Raw genomic sequence first — 19,172 nt, forward strand, 5'->3', positions numbered from 1 at the left:
ATTCAAAGGCGTCATAAAGCTCCCTTTAAAACAGATTAAAGTATACTGTCCCGGTCATTCGTTTTACACAGTGAGAAACTGTATTTACTACTCGAGTCCAGAATTATCATTGTTTTTACCCTTAAAGTGCAATTTTTTAATCGTGCACATTGCCATTTAGAAACATAACAACTAACCGTGGGAGATTGCATCTTACACTCAATAAAATAGGAAGAAATGTTTAGTTCTGTTTATTCCTTAGTGTTAAGGAGAGTTAACCAAGCCAAAACACTGAACACCAAAGAATTTCTAGAAGAAGCTCTTTGCTTTTTTTTTTTTTTTTTTTTTTTTAATCACTACCACTCCGGAAGTTCAACGTAAGTTTAGGGTAATCAAATGGACCTAAATGGGTTGCAGGACTATTAAATATGCTTTTAAAAAATGCACTTAACCTATAAGGAAGCTCAAGTTGAGACTTGGTGAAACAATTCTTATGCTGAGGTTGGAATGATTCTTAAATGCTTATCTGCCTGCTTTTATAAATGCCAAGTGAGTTTCGATGTAGTTATAGCCAAAGAGTCCAGGCTACATTATTTTTCTTTGTGCACAACTGTTTAGGGCACGTTCCACGCAGCTTTGTTCTGAAGTTCCTTTTCCGACCCGGTTTGAGCTGTGAGAATGACCGTCTTCCAGTCTGTGCGACGTGCGTAGCTGCACTGTTATATTACTGTCTTAGCACCTATTTCTGGGATGGTTTGTCCATCTTCAGCTCCTCCAGTCTGTTCTCCTCCTTGTCATGTAAAACTGATCCTTACAACAGTTAAGAGTGAGGAACTGTCCACACGAGCCCCCAATTCTAAGGTATGGGAAGGATATAAAGAAAGATGCACATATTCTCAGTGAGTGGGGCGTGGTTACCTGGCACCATGCACCTTACTGATGAATAGGCATGACCTGGTGACCATTGATGGTTGACCACGGTGTCGTGTTCACTGGCCAGCAAAGAGTATGGTGCCAAATAAATGGCGACGGTAATGACCTGTGACAGGAGCAGTCACATGTCTGAGACTGGCTAGGGCACGGTTTTTGGGGGAGGAAAGACTTGACCTCGATCTCAGAGGATGGGTGGAAGGTACAAGGAAGACTCTAGTATTTCACCGGGGTTAAGAAAGAACACAGCAAGAAAACCCAAAGGAAGCTTGTTGAGTTCATAAGACTCCAAGAAGCCGTCTCTGACCCCGGAGACTGGGTTAAATGCCTTTATGCTCTGGTCAGACTGTGTTAGAATTGTTGGTTTACCTATTTGTAAGCAAATCATGACTTAGGTGTGCTAAGTCAAAAAAGGCGAAACTATGTTGCCTTAAACAAGCAGCAGCAGTCGGAAGAGTTAAAAGAGAGAAGATTCCTCTTTTCTCAAACCCAAAGGTTGAGATTTTGCAACTGCCTTTTGGCCAGCACATAGCTTCTAGTATTTAGCCTTGTTTTTAAAACCGTTGGAAATAAAGGCGCGTTTAAAGTGAGCTCAACAGAGAGAATTCTCTTAAGAGTTCTCATCACAGGTGATCGCAAAAAGCATGCCAATAACATAAAGCAAACTTTGCTTTGTGGCGTGGTCGTCTGGTTTCATACCCCTAAAATTAGGCATTTCATTTATTTCGTATACATTGACTGATTTTTTTTTTAATTTAAGCAACGAAAGTGACATATGCTCTGTCATAAGTAAGACAACACAAGATATGTGTGTAAAGTTAATAATTCCCCTGCTTCCTGCCCCCGCCCTTAATCCCGCCTCTCCTAAAGTAATCAGTGTTAACAGTTTGGTGTGTCACTCTCTGACTTCCTGCTCATCCGAACGTATTTACACATTTTGGGGGGGCCTTTTTAATTTTTTTCATGGAGCAGGACCATTCTGGACGGCTTAAGGTGCACCTTACTTCAAACACTGTTCACAGGCCTCTTTCTAGCTTAATACACTGAGTCCCACCTCATGCTTTGTGACGGGTGGGCGGCATTCCCCTGTGGGGACGGACCCTCATTATTGAGCCTTTCCCATCCTGACGGACAGACGGAGTGTTGTCAGCTGCCTGCCGTTAACAAAGAATGCTTTAATGAACGCCTTCGTGTGCGTGCCATTGTGTACTAGTATGTTATTTTGTTTGGATGTATTTCTAAAGAGGGATTACTGGATCAGGGAGTTGGTGCACTTTTAATACCTCTTGACATATTTCTTTGGCACAAGGTTATAGCAGTTTACACTCCAGCCAACGCAGCGTGAAGTTTCCCATTATGCCGTATCTTCATCACCCCTGGATTTTATCAGTTGTTTTAATTTTAAAAACCTGATGCCAATCTCGATCCCATTTTTCATCTGTATATGCTCCGTTAGCATTTCTTCTTCTGCAAACCTCCTCTTAGTAACTTTTAATACCTGGTAACGGAAGCCCCCCTCACTAGGCTGTTCATCACGTTTTCTTGTTTATCCTTCCATATCAAATTGAAAACCGTCTTACCCAGTTCCGAATGAAAACCCAAATCACTGTCATCTTTGCTCAAAACCCCATTAAGCTCACGGATGAATTCAGAATGATCTCGGATGTATTTACAACATTATGTCTTCTCGTCATGAAACATAGCTTGCCTCTCCATTTATTTAGGTCTTTTACAAACTTCAAGAAAATTCTGTGGTTTTCTTCATTTAGGAACTATACTTCTGGTTGAATTTATTCCCCCAAATTTTATAGTTTTGTCTCCTTTATAGTGGGAGAAAGACAGTTTATTAGTCTAATATTGGTCCAGTAAGTTTATTAATCTAATAAGACACAGACTGTACCATCAGAAATAAAGAGATAATAGGTTTTTTTCTTTCCTCAACATAGTACTTTCAAATAATAAACGTAAAGAGTTTCATTAGTTATTTTCATATCCATTTATATTAATGTCTTCCTAAGTGTTGCTTTAAAATAATTTTGATTTCAGTTTGAGCTGGTAAGATTTAGTGCTTATACTACGCAGGCATCCTCTCGGCTCTGGAAACTCTCCTCCGAGGGGCACTCCCGTGGGCCTGGCAAAGGCGTAAATAACCCCGTTTGGCCGGTGGGTGTTTTCAGGGAGCTCCACTGTCTGGTCTCAGTTTGTACCAGGACAGTAACATTAACCTTCGATTGTCAGGAAGATGAACAGACACCAAGGACAGACCCCGGCCCATCACACGTGGACCGTTTCGCACCGTGTCCTGGAGCCGCTGAAAGAGTACCGGGCGTGAGCCGTAGGCCTCTCTGGAGCCAGGTGGGGCCACAGCTCCCGTCCGGCTGTCAGTGGGACATCGCCGGTCATCCCTTGTTTGGGAGCATTGGGGCCTTGCTTGGAGCGCCCTTCCCAGGCGCTCACGGGGACTTCCCTGCGAGCTTTTCCCCAGAGATCTCCGCTGAGCTGCTCGTCCCGAGGCCGCCTTTGCTGACAGAGCAGGGCGGAGGCCGACAGGCCTGCGCTGTGTGATGATTGGCAGGTGTTTACCACGCCCCATCCCCATCCCCATCCCCTCGCCATCTTCTTGTCCAGTGCCGAAAGGCGGGGTACCCCAGGCCGGGAGTTGCTTGGCTTCTGGCTTGGGTGCCCCATCTCTTCGGCACGAACCTCAGGCAAGTCATGGAATCTCTCTGCGCCTCAGTTTCCTTTTCCACAAAATGGGAATTCTCACTACTTACCCCGCCGTCAGCGCTTTGTGAGACAGAACCCGTAACACGTGAAGGCACGTTAGAGACTTCGCCGCACTGCAGATGGGGGAGGCGGCTCTTCTTTACATGATCCCAGGTGGCTCCGGGATGAGTTCTCGTACACCGTCAGCAAGCATGCTGCGGTGGCTGCGACCCCCTCCCAGGCTTCTGAGGGCCCAGGGCAGAAGGACGCACATGGCACCTTTCACCTGGTCCCCTTCTTCCCCTCGTCCGTGTAGCTGAAGGGGCCGGAGCAAGACAGCTCTTCGGCCACTCTGTTTTTCAAAGATACAAAACCTGAATCGCAGTGAGTCTGGCTTTACAGAATGAAGCCCAGCACGTGTGTTTATGAGCTCGTGTATCGTTTGTATGAAATAGTAGGTGATAAAAAAGTATTCGGCGCTCTCACTTTAGAAATTTTTTAAGCACTTTAATTTTATCCGCATTATTCCATAGCTCATCGCTTTATCATGTCACTTTTATCGGTGAAAAAAAATATTAGGCATAAAGCACAATTATAGTTGTAACAAGAAGGTAAACTCGGGATGTGTAACTCTTGGGTTCCTGCTACGGCTAATGACACCATTCGATGCTTTGCTGATTGGCTTGTGCCACAGCGATGCCCTTTGTCCACTCGCGGTGTGTTCTGAACAGTTTATTCACTGAGATGATTGTGCTTTACCTGGAACACCATAAATTGAGTCAATAAAGTACTAGCGACATTGGGAGCATGAGGAGCTGATGGCAAACTTACCTGCACACAGTGGAGCAAACACTGAAGACAGCTTTGCCCCATTAAATATCATCTATTTGAAAGTTGCTGGGATTCTTTCCTCAGTGTGCGTGCGTGTGTGTGTGTGTGTGTATGTACGTGTCTGTGCATGTGTGTGTAAGACACTGGTGTAGAGTATCCAGAGACCAGATGTTAACTAACCTGTTTAATGACTAATTCTTACTCTCTCTCACACGCCTCCCCAAAACAAGCAGATCAAAAGCCCCAAACCCTTAGGAATCTTCCATGAAACTTGGTGCTGTGCCAGCCGTATGTGCCAGCAGCGAGGCATAGCTGCATCCCACACAGAAATAAATGAATGTCGCAGCTGAGACGCAAATAAAAATTTTGGACACGTCTTAGTTACTGGGATGATGCATTAGCCTGAGCATAAAAGAAGCCCATAAACATCGGCGTCCACTGTCGCAGGGCCTCTGGGCATTCCTGCCACACTGGTGATGGTGGATCGGGTGCCCCAGCTCCGTCCGGCGACCCGCCTGGCACTGTGGTCACCGGCTCGTACCCTTCGCCATGCTGTACAGTGCCAGCTGTCAAACGCGAGTGACCTGACTTCTTTTCTCCTCGTTTCCTTGGCGTGGCTCAGATATGTGGCAATTTCAGTCTTGCTCGGTCCCCCCACCTCTCCCCCGCCGCATTTACGCTTGTCGTGTTTGCTACACTTGCCCTTTAAAAAAGAACGTCACTTCAGGGTCTTTGGCGTTCTTTATAAAAGCAGTCTTTACCCGAAAGTTCTCTTGGATTGGATCAGCTAATCCTCTCTGCTGCAAGTAAGCAATCGGCACTACCTGTGATACCTGAATCAAAGCGGAAGGAAGGCGTGGCTTCAGTACAAAAGAGGAAGGTGGCGCTCGGAAGACCTGGGGTCACCATATCTGGATGCTTCTCCGAGCTCTGTGTCACCCAGGACAAAGGGACTTAGCTTCTCCCTGTGCCAGTCTCCCCTCCAGGAATCTGGGAAAGAATAGTACCTGCCTCACAGAGTTGTCGGGAGAAGATCTCAGAATAGCGTCTGTCGCAGAGCAAGCACTCGGTAAATGTGAGCCGCCAAGGTATTTCCGGCCTCACCGTTATTGCGGTCACTGGGTTTCATAAGATCCAAATGCAGATACACATCCGCTTTTTCTTCTCTTGGTATGAATGCATTTATAAATGTCCGTAGAGAGAAATAAAGGACACTTCTGAATACTGCATTTGAGTCAGAAAAAAAGAAATGGCGCTTCTGAGCTGCTCGGAGATCCACAGCCGAATTTAAGGTGCTGGGATAATCAAGGAAAAAAATCTATTCCTGAGCATGGAGAGAGTGTGTAAGTACACAGAGAGAAAGTTACAGAAAGTTAGTAAAAAGAGAAAGAGAGAGAGAGAGAGAGGAGAGCAAGGAGAGAAAAGAAAGACCCCAAACTCCCTGAATCTCAGTGTTAGTCTCTTCTAGACTATTTTTTATGGAATTTTTGTGTTGTTGTTGTTGTTTCTATAAAAGCATCTTAAACTCAGTTCTGAAGTAGATGGCTATAATCTTGAGATGTTAATCAAGAAATATCATCATTTGGGGACCATGTAATGTTATAAGTGTAAAAAATTAATAGGAAATACTGGAATTTCTATAATAGTAAAGACATGAGATTGAGGTGAGGAATAAGTAAAGATTCTTAAATGGCACAGAAGTTTTGTTTTTTTTAAAGTACACTGGAGTGTCCATGGTAATAGTTCTTTCTTGTCAAGCCTCCCGCCATCTTGAATTGAAGTTACATTTGGGCGACTCAGCTTCATCTTTAAATGAAAGATGAAGAGGGTTTGAGGATGGCCCCATGACACTGCGATATGTTTAATGAACTAGCATGTTTCCAGATACGAGGTCAAAAGCAAAATGCTTTTTATTTACCCTGAAATGTTGAAGAGACAGAGGCACAGGAGAAATCCGAGTTGGCCAGACTGTGTGCCTGTTTCGGTAGTTTGTCTGTTCTTTGTAGAAACTCCCCTCGAGGTATGGGAAGAGACAGGAAAGAAAACGGCATTGTGTTTTGGACTTGCCCTGTGTGGTCTCCAGGTTTTCAGGAAGCACTAAATATGGACACCACTACCCAGAGCAGTCACTTTGACTACTAAGGAGACCGGGCTTCATTTTACTGCTCCTCCCTTTAAACCACAACCTCATGTGTGGGTGTCAAGTTCTTGGCTAGAGCTCTAGCCAAACAGAGTGGGGGTGTCTCATTTAGAGCAGTATAGATCCTTGGGAAAATAAAGCATGGCTGGAAAACTACCGGGGAGACAAATGATCTAATTTAACCCACACTACTTTTTTAAAATAGAGACAAACAGAACAATAACAGTGGAATATTACAGAAACCCAGGCTCCTCAAGAAGATGGAAATCCGAAGATACTGGTTATCTGTGTCTTTGGAAGAAGCCGTGCCCACAGGTTGCTTTGCCTGCACGTGTACTTCTGAATTTTCCCACCTCCACAAATGTAAATTTTCTGTGGCTCTTAGGCTGTAGGAAGATTTTTAAGCTGCATCTCATCTGTAACAGTGGTGAGATTGCTTCATATCGTAAATGGTTTAGCAGGATTGCTGAAGCCATGGGCAGGAGGAGTAGTCTTTTATCAGAGATCAGGGGGCAGTCTAACGAGACAGAACTCTTACCCAGCACTGTGTCCCTTTGGTTTTTCTAATCCAGGATAGGCGAGTGGAGAAAATACTCATCTTACAAAAAAAAAAAAAAAAGAAGAAAATGGGACTTTCGGCATTTCATATAATAATCTCTTGCTATTTGAGGGAATAATACCAGTTTCCAAGCCAACACCTTTTTGTGGAAGAATTTGAAAAGCCTTTTCTATGTAAGCAACATGATCTTTTTTTTTTTTTTTTTTTACTATGTGGCCATGAACATCAGTTACAGGGTCAGGGCCTGACAGCCCTTGGCACTTCCTGGATTGTGTGGCCCTCTCTCTCGATGCCTTGTTGCCCTGACGAGCCCCCATCTTTTGGAGTTTGAAGCTCACCACTCTGGTTATCTGTTGGCCACACTTAGCTCTCGGCAGGACTCCCCCAGCGTCTTCAGGTCTGGGCAGAGAAGGTTCTCTTATCCTTTGAATATAAACTTATTTTCACCTGACAGCAGCTAACTTCTGTGACAGGACTTGCTCCATGGAGGAACAGGGTGTCCTGTATCCCAGGTAACATCCAAAGGGCATGAAAAATAGAGTTGGGAAACAGTCTCTGCTTAAGCTTTACACCTCAGAGGCTGCTTATGTGACCCAGTGTTGCATTGTCTTTATGCCTGTGTGTCTATAGTTAAGCACCCAACCTTTATCTAACATCGATTGAGTGGCGTAGTAGAAATAGCAGTGGACGTCTCTGCTTCAAAACCCAACCTGAGGTTAGAGAATTTTGTTTATGAATGACCAAGCAGAAGGGTTCTGTGAGAAAAGAGCTTAAGCAAAGCCCTTTAGACGAGGAAGAGCAGAAAACTGTGAATGGTTTAGGTCTCGTAAAACACATAGTGCAAGGGGAAGTGTGCAGCCGAACCAGAGAGACAGCAAGGTCGGATCACGAGGGCCTTTGAAGGATTCACTCATTGCACAAATATTTATTGGACGCCAACCACGTGCCAGACACTGTCGTGGGCGATTAGAGCAACATTTGTGGCGCCCACGGTCGTGAACGGGCACAGCCCTGATAATGCACATTTAGAAATGTGGGTTGTCATGACCAGGCCACAGTGTGGGGGGCTGCAGGAGGGCTTGAGAACGGGAGTGCGGTTGCCGACCTGCCCCGAGGCACGGTGGCGAGGCCGGAGAGAACTGGACAGATTCGGGAGTGACCAGGGGAGGAGCACGGATGGGCCCGAGAAATCCGTGGGCGTGAGGGGTAAAAGGCGTCCAGGGCCGTCCTCACGTGTCTGCGTGGGAACCCTGGGTGTGTGCTCATTCGAACAGAACTCAAGAGGACGCTCAGGTCTCCAGGAACCCAAGGAGCCTCGTAGGCGGCGACACTCGGTTTTGGAACGTTCGAATGGAGCGGAGGGGGTTCGAAGTTCACGAAAAGTCCGAGACGTCTGAAGAGATGGGATCTGAGAACGCCGAGCAGACAGAAGGGGGTCGAAGTTGTGGGACAGGGTGGGATCGCTGAGCGGGAGTAGAGAGTGTGGAGAGGAAGATGCCCGGGACACCGGCATTTAAGAGGCAAAGAGAAAGCGTCCAGGAGAACGAGCTGACACTGAAGAGATGAGAGGAAAGCCTGGACGCCGCAATGTCGTGACAGCCCAGGGGAAAAGGCGCCGCGAAGAGGCAACGGCCAGCAGGGTCAGACCTGCGGAGGGGTCAGACGGGTGAGGACGCAAGAGCGAGCACCTGTTGGATTTACGAGAAGAGTATGCGTGGGGGAGGGAAGGGCAGACGCCAGAACCCAGGGGGCGCCTTCAACGGGTTCCCCCGTGCCGACCACCCGTACCGCGGCCGGACCGTGTTCTGGCTCTAGTTCGGGGGATACGGGTTCCTGCTGCTGTTCTCACGGGCCGAGGAGTAACCGGGAAGGACGAAAGTGCCAGCAATGAGAACAGGTAGAAGATCTATGAAAGGACGGTGAGAAAGGTGCTGGAGAAGAGAGGAGCCAAGAGCAGGTGTGGGTGTTGATGGGAAAGAGCCGGTCACGTAACAAAAATCACCTGAGCAAGAGAGGAAGGTGCTGGCTCCGGACAAGGTCGGAGGGTCGTAAATGCAAAGACCAAGGTCCAGAGTCCTAGACTGGCCTTTCCACTGGAGCAGGAAAGAGGAGACGGGGAGGGGTTGGGGGCAGATGTGTTTTGTTGAGGTTTGTTTGAGGAAGAGACGCTTTCTACCTGACGGACTCAGATGAAGTAAGAGGTGAAGTGATCTGTTGAGCAAGGAGTCTTGAGAGGAGGGAGTGGGGAAGATGGAAGCAGTTAGCAGCCCAATCGAGGATAAAGACGCGTGTGTAGTGGCCTCAGTCTGTTGCACGCTTGATTCCAGCCACTCTCGGAGCCCAAGTCTATAAATATAGATAAGAGTGGAATAGATAAATAATTCGATGACTCTATGGTCAGAGGTTTGCAGACAATAAGTTGTGGTATTGACAGAGGTGCAGTTAAAGGAATGATCATAAAATAGAGGCTAGAATAGTAAAGAAGGACAGACAGGAGAAGCAAGGGACAGAAAGGATAGCACTCGAGAGTGACGAGCTTGGCGACTATTAGAATAAATAGAGGGGAAGAAACAGAGTGGCCTCACAGTTCCCCAAAACAGGAGATAAGCCGAGCATCAGACATGCTCTCAGAGAGGGGGTGTCACCTCCTAGACCCGTTCCCCAGGGCACACGACAGTCCTCCCAGCTAGCAAGCAATGCTTGCTGTTGACGCCGGCATGAAGGGATTGGCAGGATTGGGGTGAGTTGGTGACTCTCGGTCTGAAGAGTATCAGTCTGCAGTGCGTGGATGTTTCCAATATCCAGAGCCGAAGTTTAAAATATCAGGTTCTCTTTTAGGGTTTAATGATCTAAAACTGTCCATACCAGGGAGATCACATGTGGGATTTGTTAGCCATTTCTCCGGAGGTTGTGATTTTTTTATTTTTTAATATCCTGTCATTTTGCTTACTTTCTTGAGGCGGGGGAGAAAGTCCTACAAAGAACACCATGAACTCGGCAGACACTGGGTGCTAACTGAGGCATGTGGAACCCACTAAACGCCTTCCGGACCCAGGGATGTTTTTAGGTCAGACGTTCCACATTGCTGAGTGTCCTTTAAAACACTAAGCCCTCCTGCAGGCCCGTGCCGTCCTCCAGCTGTCAAACCACTGGTTAATCCTCGTTCTTCAGATCTCAGCTCAGACGTCACCTCCTCAGAGGAGTTTTCCATCTATCTCAATAAGCTCCTCCAAGGAGTGCCCAGGTCATCGGCGTATTTTATTTCTTCAACACTTACCACAGTAAATGTGCATACCGCTCGCATAAATTTTACTTCATCCCCTCAAATAGTCGCGGGACCCCCTACGATGTAGTAGATCTGGAAATGTCGCGTGAACCAGACAAGGGTCTCTGTGTCCCAGAGCTTGTAGCAAAATGGAGAAGAGAGATGATAACGTAAATAACGAGTAAACAGACAACGTAATGCCAGGCGATGACTGTACGGTGATGACGAACGGGGTCGGCGAATCGCGGTAGATGGTGTGGACAGTAGGTGGCCGAAGGACAAGTAAGAACTGATGGCCGATAAGGAAGCATCCCAAATGAATGGACAGCGGGTATGTTATTTAAATTGGTTTTGAAGAAATAAACTGTTTCGAGAAAATTAATTTTAAGCCGTACTTTACAGCATAAGTTCCAGGAGGACCGAAAAGTTAAATTCCCAAATGAAACCATAAACTAGAACAAAATTACCTTATCTATGGATGGGTAGGCCGAATCCAAAAATAAGGAAAGAAATGCCATAAAGTGATTGACCGGCTATATAATAACTTAATATTTCTGGTGTCAAAAGCAAACCATGAAATTAAGAAGTGAACAAATTGGGGAAAATATTTGCTACAAATGGAAATAATAAAAAGGCTAATAATGTTAATATAATACACGTTCTCAATTCCAAAGCTCTTTATTGTTCCCTTATATTTTAATGTTTTTAAAAATCAGGATATGTTTTTCAATCCCTGTGTACATTTAATGTGACCATTAAAAATTTTTAACCAATGATGTATCTTACAAGTCATAATATCCTGCAATCATTGTGTTTTGGTTTTTAAGTTTGTAAAAATTAATATGAACTTTAAAGTTCCTGGTAGAAAATATTTCATTCATTTAGCAAATATTTGAGTGTTTATGTTGTAGCAAGGTGATAGGTATAGAAGCAGGCAGCCGTGAGCCATGAGTGGCCAACTCCCTGTGCCTGGGGGTGGGTGTGCTGCCTGGGAAAGGGGCTGGGAGGGACCCTACAGCATCTGCTGCTGAAGTCTAACAGGAAGTCAATGTGGACGATTACCAAGCGGTGGGTTTTGACACATAGCAGAAGCCTCCCGCTAGATCCTCCTGTTGAACACAGGATTTATTATAAGGAGCTTCTTGGGTTTTATTTTGCTTTAGGGTGTTAAGGTATTAGATCAGCTTTGGTAGAAGGAAAATTTGCTTTTAAGGGAAGGCATTATGGCAGGTATGCTCTGCAAAGGCTGAAAAGATTCTTGTGGAGATTTTTTTGTTGTTACTGTTGGAAAGAAGGAAAAGGATTCGAGATATAATTGGAAACAATGATCAGGAACTAGCTCATATACTGCCGACTTTGTCAGAAGAATACCTACAGCTGGCATACATTTTTATTCCAGATTTTTCTAAAGTCATTTTGCACGTTAGTGTTTTAGATACATATTTTACTAACTGTCCTTTGCATGAAATGTTCACCTGTATAATGGTGGATACACCATATAACATCTATTTTTTTAAAAAAGTAGCTATACAAAAAAACTCTCTCCTGCTCAGTTAGTTCCCTGATCTTAAAGCCAGACGTGACGTGCTGACGACATTTTTAAAATAGAAGCTGTCTGCACCGGGCATCCACTCCCACCACGTCCGGCGCCATTTATTTGTCTAGCAGGCGGGAGAGTTAGTTTGGAAATGCCCCCCTGAGAAGCCACTCGTACCTCGGAGGGTCCTTCCTGGAGGTGGATAACATCATCGGAACCTTCTGCATTCGCATCGTCTTGAGCAAGCGCTATCCAAAAACGTGTATTTGGTTTAAAGGGTTGTGTGTGTGTGTGTGTGTGTGTGTGTGTGTGTGTGTGTGTGTGTGTGTGTGTTTTGGTATTTGTCTGCACTGAATTTAGGAATATATTTCAAGTTAAAGAACACTAAGAATCAGGTGAATAGTGTCTATTGACGGTATAATAAATTCCTTCAATACCTTTTTTCATTGCATAGAACTTACTCTATGTCGTGAAGGCTGCCTGCGTAACACATGCACAGTATTTCAGGCTAAGTGTGCACACACCTGGGTGCATGTCTGCACACGCGCACCCGCACACACCCCCCCACACACACACACAGACACCCCTTCGTTAAAAGAGAAACCATCATCCACTCTATAAGAGTGATTGACTTGTTTCCAGAATACCTATTGCTATTATACACATCCGGCCTACAAATAAAGTTTAACATCTTAAGCTTCTTAGAATAATTATCTGATATTAACATAAAATGCCTGTTGGGTTTTTCTTCTATGCCTGTAACCCCCAACGGACAGGCATCTCCCCCACAAGAAGACATTTCAAACTAAAGCTAATATGGATGAAAATGAAAACTAATAACTTTTGTGAAATTACAGTGAGATTTACCCTATAAGCCGCTTAGCGTTTCCATAGCGACATGATCTGTTGAGCTTTATTTTAAAGTGTGATTCCCTGGAGACAAGACGACATTTCTAACGCTGTGCGTGGGTTCCCTCTCCCCCTCACAGGCCTTGAACCGGGGGATCGCGGCCGTCAAGGAGGATGCGGTGGAGATGCTGGCCAGCTACGGGCTGGCCTACTCCCTGATGAAGTTCTTCACCGGCCCCATGAGTGACTTTAAAAACGTGGGCCTGGTGTTCGTGAACAGCAAGCGAGACAGGACCAAAGCTGTCCTGTGCATGGTGGTGGCCGGTGCCATCGCCGCCGTCTTCCACACCCTGATAGGTAAGGCCGTTGACGCGTCACTCACGGGTCTGGCTTTGATGGTGTCTCATTTCCTTCCGGCTCATTTAAATGCGTTTATTGTCATCAGTGATTTTCTTCAGTAGTTACTAGATCTTTCTCATGAAAATTTAAAGAGATGGAGGGAATGGAGTTTGTGCTCCTAGCTTGAGAAAAGGAAATGTGTTTTCTCTGGGAAGCTGTGGTTCTGTTTCTCTAGTCCCCAAACCCCGTGTCACCAAGAGAGTGACTTCATTAATAGGGGATCAGCTCTAAGGTCAGCATTCGGTAAGGTCAACGAAACAGCAGGCGCTTTCGTTAGAGACACACATTATTGGACATACTCACTTCAGCTTAGGAATAAAAAATAGAAGGATATTATTTGAAATTAATACTTGTCAGTAATGACAACACAGGACTGATTGTGTTATGTATTAAAATGAACTCACTTTTGTCTACGGCCATGCCACCCTGAACAAGCCTGATCCCATCTGATCTTGGCTGCTAAGCAGGGCTGGGCCTGGTTAGTACTTGGATGGGAGACCACCTAGCAAGACCAGATGCTGTAGATGTAAAAAATAAAAAATAAGGGATCATAAGCTGACGAGGTCTTTGCAATCTGTGAGGTCAACCAAGGATTGCCTCACCTAAAAAAAAAAATTTTTTTTTAATAAAATTAATGCACTTTATAGGGCCTCATTCTGGTTCATTCAAAGACAAGACTGAATGCTCTGTGTGATGCTCTTTCCATGAAAAGACGAGAAAGCCATGTTGTTCAGACGGCAAAAAGCGCCCTCTTTTAGGGCCAGATTCGACTTCCGCTGCCTTCCTGGCGGTGACAAAACCCCAAGACCATGATTTCAGACCTTCTCGGCCTACCTGGCGTAACACCTGAATGGCACATCTGTTGAACCCAGTTGAGTGAAACCGTTTATGAACGACACTTCGTAAACCCATCATGCACTTTAAAAGTAGCTCTGGTCCTAATGAAGGTCAGCGTCGGACGAAGGACCCAGAAGATAAACCCAAGCCATTTACGATGTATTCAGATGGCAGCTGATGTATTCAGATGGCAGCTAATGTTTCCTCACATAACTGTGAATCCAAAAGTACATGGGGTGAGGGCTTCGTGTTTGGCTTTTTTAATGTAGCACAGAATTTGGTGCTAAGAACACTGTGGAGGAGAGGCCGCTACTCATGGGCCCAGTGCTGAGCCATAGTGTTGATATATTCGCCGTTTAATTTGGGCTCGGAGCTTCAGGGCGCAGGCTTGAGAGAAGAGGCCTTTCTAGCGCTCCCCCAACTTATGCCCTAAATGCTAACTGTGGACTGAGTTTAGAAGAAAACTTTTGCAGCTCGGTTTGACCTGGGCCATTTTCAAAGATGAAACATGTATTAGAAAATGCCATACAGGAAATGAATAGGTCTAGATAATTTTTTTGTTTGTTTAAATGGGTAAATTGGTTCCCTTTTACTACCAGTTTTTCCATTTGGACTTCTAAGGAAACGTGACCCTCTCTGCTTTAGGTGTGGTTGACTACGACTTTGGAACTCATACTTTGTTACTAGCTGTTAGTAATTTTGGGAGAGAAAAGCTGAGTGTCCTCTTATTGAAACCATTGTGAGGAACATGGGTCATTGAGATAAACATCAACGTCATTTTCCAAGTGCAATCTAAGGTTTTTAGTTTTAAAATGGAATCATAAAAATCTTAAATTTGAACCAATCCCATGTATATTTAGCAATCGTTTTTATCACTTTTAATATTCTTACAATTATATATTTTTTCTTTCCACCAAACAGATGTTTTCTGTAATTGCTGAGAAATCACAGATCAGTTTCTCTCAGACATGTAGAACTCAGGTTTGAACGACGTGCCCTCTCGTGGTTCGTTGGCCTTGTTTCGGTTTTCCGCCTGAATCTGGAATCACTCTGGCTTTCTGCTGCCGGCCGCGTCCGCCACCTTCGCTCACCTTTCTCCTCCTTTTCTTGCTCACCCCGGCGACTTCTCGAGGCCCGGGCTTGCCCAGCCCTTGTTCCCCATTCATTTGACCACGGGCTACGGTAGGGATGTTGCTCTGGCTCCACCCTTTCCCAACACTGTTTTTCTACCATTGACCTACCGTTCATGTTCTACTTTATGTTCCCCCTGCTCTGAACACGTAAACCCTGTGTCACGTCCTAGTGATGCCGAGAACGGCCACTTACCTGTCTCCTTTTATAGTCACCTCTCGGATAACTGTGCTTGTGACAGGGGGCCAGCGACAGATAAAACAGAGAGGCAAATGTTCTGAATGTATTTGACTTGAGAAGCCGTGTGTGCTCTCAGGCCATCTTTTTAATGAAATGGACGTGGACCGATATTGAGATGAAGGTCCGTTCCATCCACACACAGCTCCTGAGGGGCCCAAAGGAAGCAGAAGAAGCTCTCTATCACGAGTTCACCATGCTTGACTCAGAGTGGAAGTACGAGACGAGGAATTCAGGCTCGAAACTTAATTTTTCTATATTTGGTGCAGGTGAAACTAGTCCGATTGCCTCAATTCCTCATCACCATTTCTCCATCGCCTTAATGAATTTATTTCTTTATTAAGACCTTCCAACTTTTCAGTGGCCTTTATATGAGGACGTGTGGGAGCACAGGAGAACGAGATTCTTTCTCAGGGGTCCGGGTTTCAGATTCTTTCTCTGAAGGGCCTCGCGGAGGGGTTATCTCTTAACTGGCTCTGAAAGTGTGGGTTGTAGCTCCATATGATTCTTTCTAATTTTTTCCTTATCTCTGATACAAGAAGAAATGGAGAATTTGACCCAAGACCCTAAATTAATATCTTGCTATTGCCGTATAAAATTCCAAATGATGACTCTTCTTGCCTATTACATGGCTTGTGGTTTTAACAACACCAGTTTAATGGCCAACTCTTCTTGATTTCTTTTTGCTTTGTTTCCTACTTAACATGTTACTCATGTTATTCTCCATGATATTAGTTGCTTTTCCCAGCATGACGCCTTCTGTACATTAAACAAATATATTTCTTTTTCAGATGTTCTCAAATGCTGACAAAATTTCTCCACTTTCCCTTACACTGTCATCCATATGAACGTTAACCGTAAAAAGATATACCACTAGTCTTAATAGAGCTGATACTTTCTGCTTTGAATGTTGGGTGCTTTGACTAAAGAAGATTGACAGTAAGAATTGCCTTTTGTTTAACTCTCTTTTAAAATAATTCAGTCCCCATCTGTCCTGTCAATGGTCCAATGAAATATTTATTGAACAAACAGTATGTACATTTTATTCCGGTTCCTACTGATCAACAGTTGGGAACAGAGGTACGAAAGGCGTGGTGGCAGACACACCCCCTCTTCATGCAGATGCAGTCGATGGAAACGTATGCGTGTTTGGCACCGATTTCTAGAAGAATGCCAGCAAAAGCTGTTTGCAGCCAGCGAGAGGATTTGAGGGATGGCTAAAGGAAACCAAAGTAGGGAGAGTTAAAAGCCACACCTGGATTTGAAAAGGCAGAGCGACAGCTCAGAAAAAAAGGAAAGCAGGAATCCTTGGAGAGGAAGAGGTGTGGGTGGCACCCCGTAGCCACCTGTTTTTAAATGGGGGAGAAGTAAAGCAAGAAAAGGGTCAGCGTCGCACGTGAGAGGTGCCGTGTGCCGGGCTCGGGGCAGGTATCCAGGTAAAGGGGGTGTGCAGCCTGAGACTCTCCAAGAGCGCTGTAGACACCCAGGACAGCAAAAGGCAGAGAGACGAAGAGAGTAAGGGAGGCGGTGCAGGGAAGTCAAAGCAGAAGGAGGAAATGGGCAGGGAAGGCCTCTGGCGGTGAGCCCGTGGCCATATCCGAGTACTATGAAGATCCTTTGACACCAGCGGCCGTTTTTCGTGACCTGTCGGGGGCAACCATATTGAGTAAAGCAGATTGACTCCAACATTCATGTCAGTATGTTTAAAATAACTTCAGCCAAGAAAGATGTCTGTATTCTGCTTATTTGCTTCTTTATGGTCTCTAAAGAGATTTTAATATTTAGAAAAGTTAGATGCGTTTTTCTCATTCTGCATAATCCCCTTGGTTGCTTAGTGCCTGGTTTAGGTACTCTAAGATTTTTTTTTTTTTCAAAGATTGTGTATTGCATGATGCTTCCAGCATGGCCTTCTCTTAGGCTTTTTTTCCTCTGGGTGAACTTTGACACTTTTCATAATTCCAGGATCTGCTAACGACCTACCGATCACTGGAAGAGCTTCTTCATTTAGAAGGGATTTCGAATGTGAGCAGCTCCATATTTGGAAAGGCAGTTTTAGACATAGCTCCTTGCCCTCACTCACCTGGTGACACCTGTGGGCATCAGTTAACGGCCCACAGTAGGGCATGAGAGGTGGGCGCGGGTCAGAGAATGCGGAAAGCTGCATTGCTGTGTTTGCCCCAACAGAGGAAAGAGCCTTTCACCGGCTCCTTTTCATGACATTTCACTGTCGCCGAAAAATGAATTCTTCCTCCTCGCATTTCATCTTCTTGTGCTCTGATTTTTTTCCTTTCTTTGTGGGCCCCACCAGGGATCCAGGCGTTCTCATCGCCTCGAGAGGTTTGCACATGGTTGTGGGTCTTCTCGGACGTGGCTGGAGCAGATCCCACTGACTGCACAGGCCCCTGCACAGGCATGTCAGGGAAAGATGGCTACAGAAAAAAGGCACCCAACAACCCCCACCCCGAAACCTTAGGCAGCAAGCCAAATGAGAGGACGTGTGGACTCGTGAGGGACTGACAGACTTGAAGATGGCCTCGAAGTTCGTGTCTGCTGTATGCACAGCCATAGCCCGGCTCTAGATACCCAAATCACAGATGCCTTTGTGGGTATTTCTGGCTTTGTGTTCTTGGCCTTTGTTCGGCACCTGCCAGTAAGTGTCCCTTTTTAAGCTAAATTGCAGCTCGTGCTCTCGTCATGGACTCCTCTGTGAGACACCTTTTTTTTTTTTTTAATTGCAAGGCATGGGATTTGCCGCCGCCAGACCTTAATTTAGGCCGTCTGGGCGCCGGTGTCCATCGGCTTCTCTCCCGACCCGTAAAAGAGGAAAACTCGCTGACCGCGCAGTGGGTTTTGTGTAGGCGCGAGTTAATTTCACCTGCATGGAAGGAGGATTGTGTGGCCGCCTCTGTCACACAGGTGGAGACACAACCCACTGCTGGGTTTTTTTTTATTCTTTTTCATGTTTATCCTCGGCAGGGGCCTGTGAGGCGTCTTCCAGAGCAGCCTGGGCAGTCGGAGCTCAGGGGCACAGCGGTTGCAACTGAAGTAATTTCTAGAGTGGTTCTGTCTGTCATTCTTCCCTCATCAACAAACTTTTCGATTACTTACGGTCGTGAAGCAGCCCCGTGAAGGGCGACTTGGTACACTTTGGCGTCATTTAAACCAACAAGGGTGCTAGCAATGAGCAGGCAGTTTCCGTATAGTCTCACGATTTGTCCCTGTGCCACAAACCACCCCCTCTCCTCAGTGACTCAAAACACAAGCACGTAGGTATTCTTGCTGCCGGGCCACGGGTTGGCAGGGCGGCGCTTTTGGACGTGGCCGTGCCCCTGCCTCGGTGGTCGGCCGGCAGGGGCGGGCTCTGCTGATCCTGGTGGGATCGCGGCGGGGGTGCGGGCTGGTCTGGGTGGCCCCTGCCGCGTCGGCGGGGCTCTGCCCCACACCGCCCCTCACCCTGCCCCGGCGCAACCCGAGCTGGCCGGGGCGGCTGAGGCAGTACTCCAAGTGAGAAGACAGAGCACACAAGGTCTCCTGAGGCCAAGAGGCAGAAGTGGCAAACCGTCACTGCCACCGCGCCCTGCCGGCCGGGACGAGTCACAGGCCAGCCCAGGGCCAGCGGGCAGGAGTCAGACTCCAGCATTGCAGAGTAGGGGAGTGGGGAGGAGAGAGGACTTGGGGACGGTTTTGCGGTCTGTCTGTCCCAGTGACCTCTCTGGGGTCATGGAGTCATGAATCTATTCAGTCAGTATCTCCTGAACACCTCCACGTGGCA

The 19,172-nt window shown here is 46.1% G+C and overlaps 1 protein-coding gene and 1 pseudogene across 1 annotated transcript in view; both read left to right on the forward strand.

Annotated features, from left to right (window-relative positions):
- The window catches only part of ANKH (ANKH inorganic pyrophosphate transport regulator), a 113,136-nt gene that overhangs the window by 56,122 nt on the left and 37,842 nt on the right, over nt 1-19,172 (forward strand). The window contains exon 2 of the mRNA XM_016152151.2: nt 12,937-13,153. Coding sequence (XP_016007637.1) covers nt 12,937-13,153 — 217 coding nt within the window. The remainder of the gene's footprint in view (nt 1-12,936; nt 13,154-19,172) is intronic.
- Nucleotides 13,604-13,722, forward strand: LOC118607376 (annotated as a pseudogene).

The sequence above is a fragment of the Rousettus aegyptiacus genome, unplaced genomic scaffold, assembly GCF_014176215.1.
Source record: "Rousettus aegyptiacus isolate mRouAeg1 unplaced genomic scaffold, mRouAeg1.p scaffold_m13_p_8, whole genome shotgun sequence".
Lineage (NCBI taxonomy): Eukaryota > Metazoa > Chordata > Mammalia > Chiroptera > Pteropodidae > Rousettus > Rousettus aegyptiacus.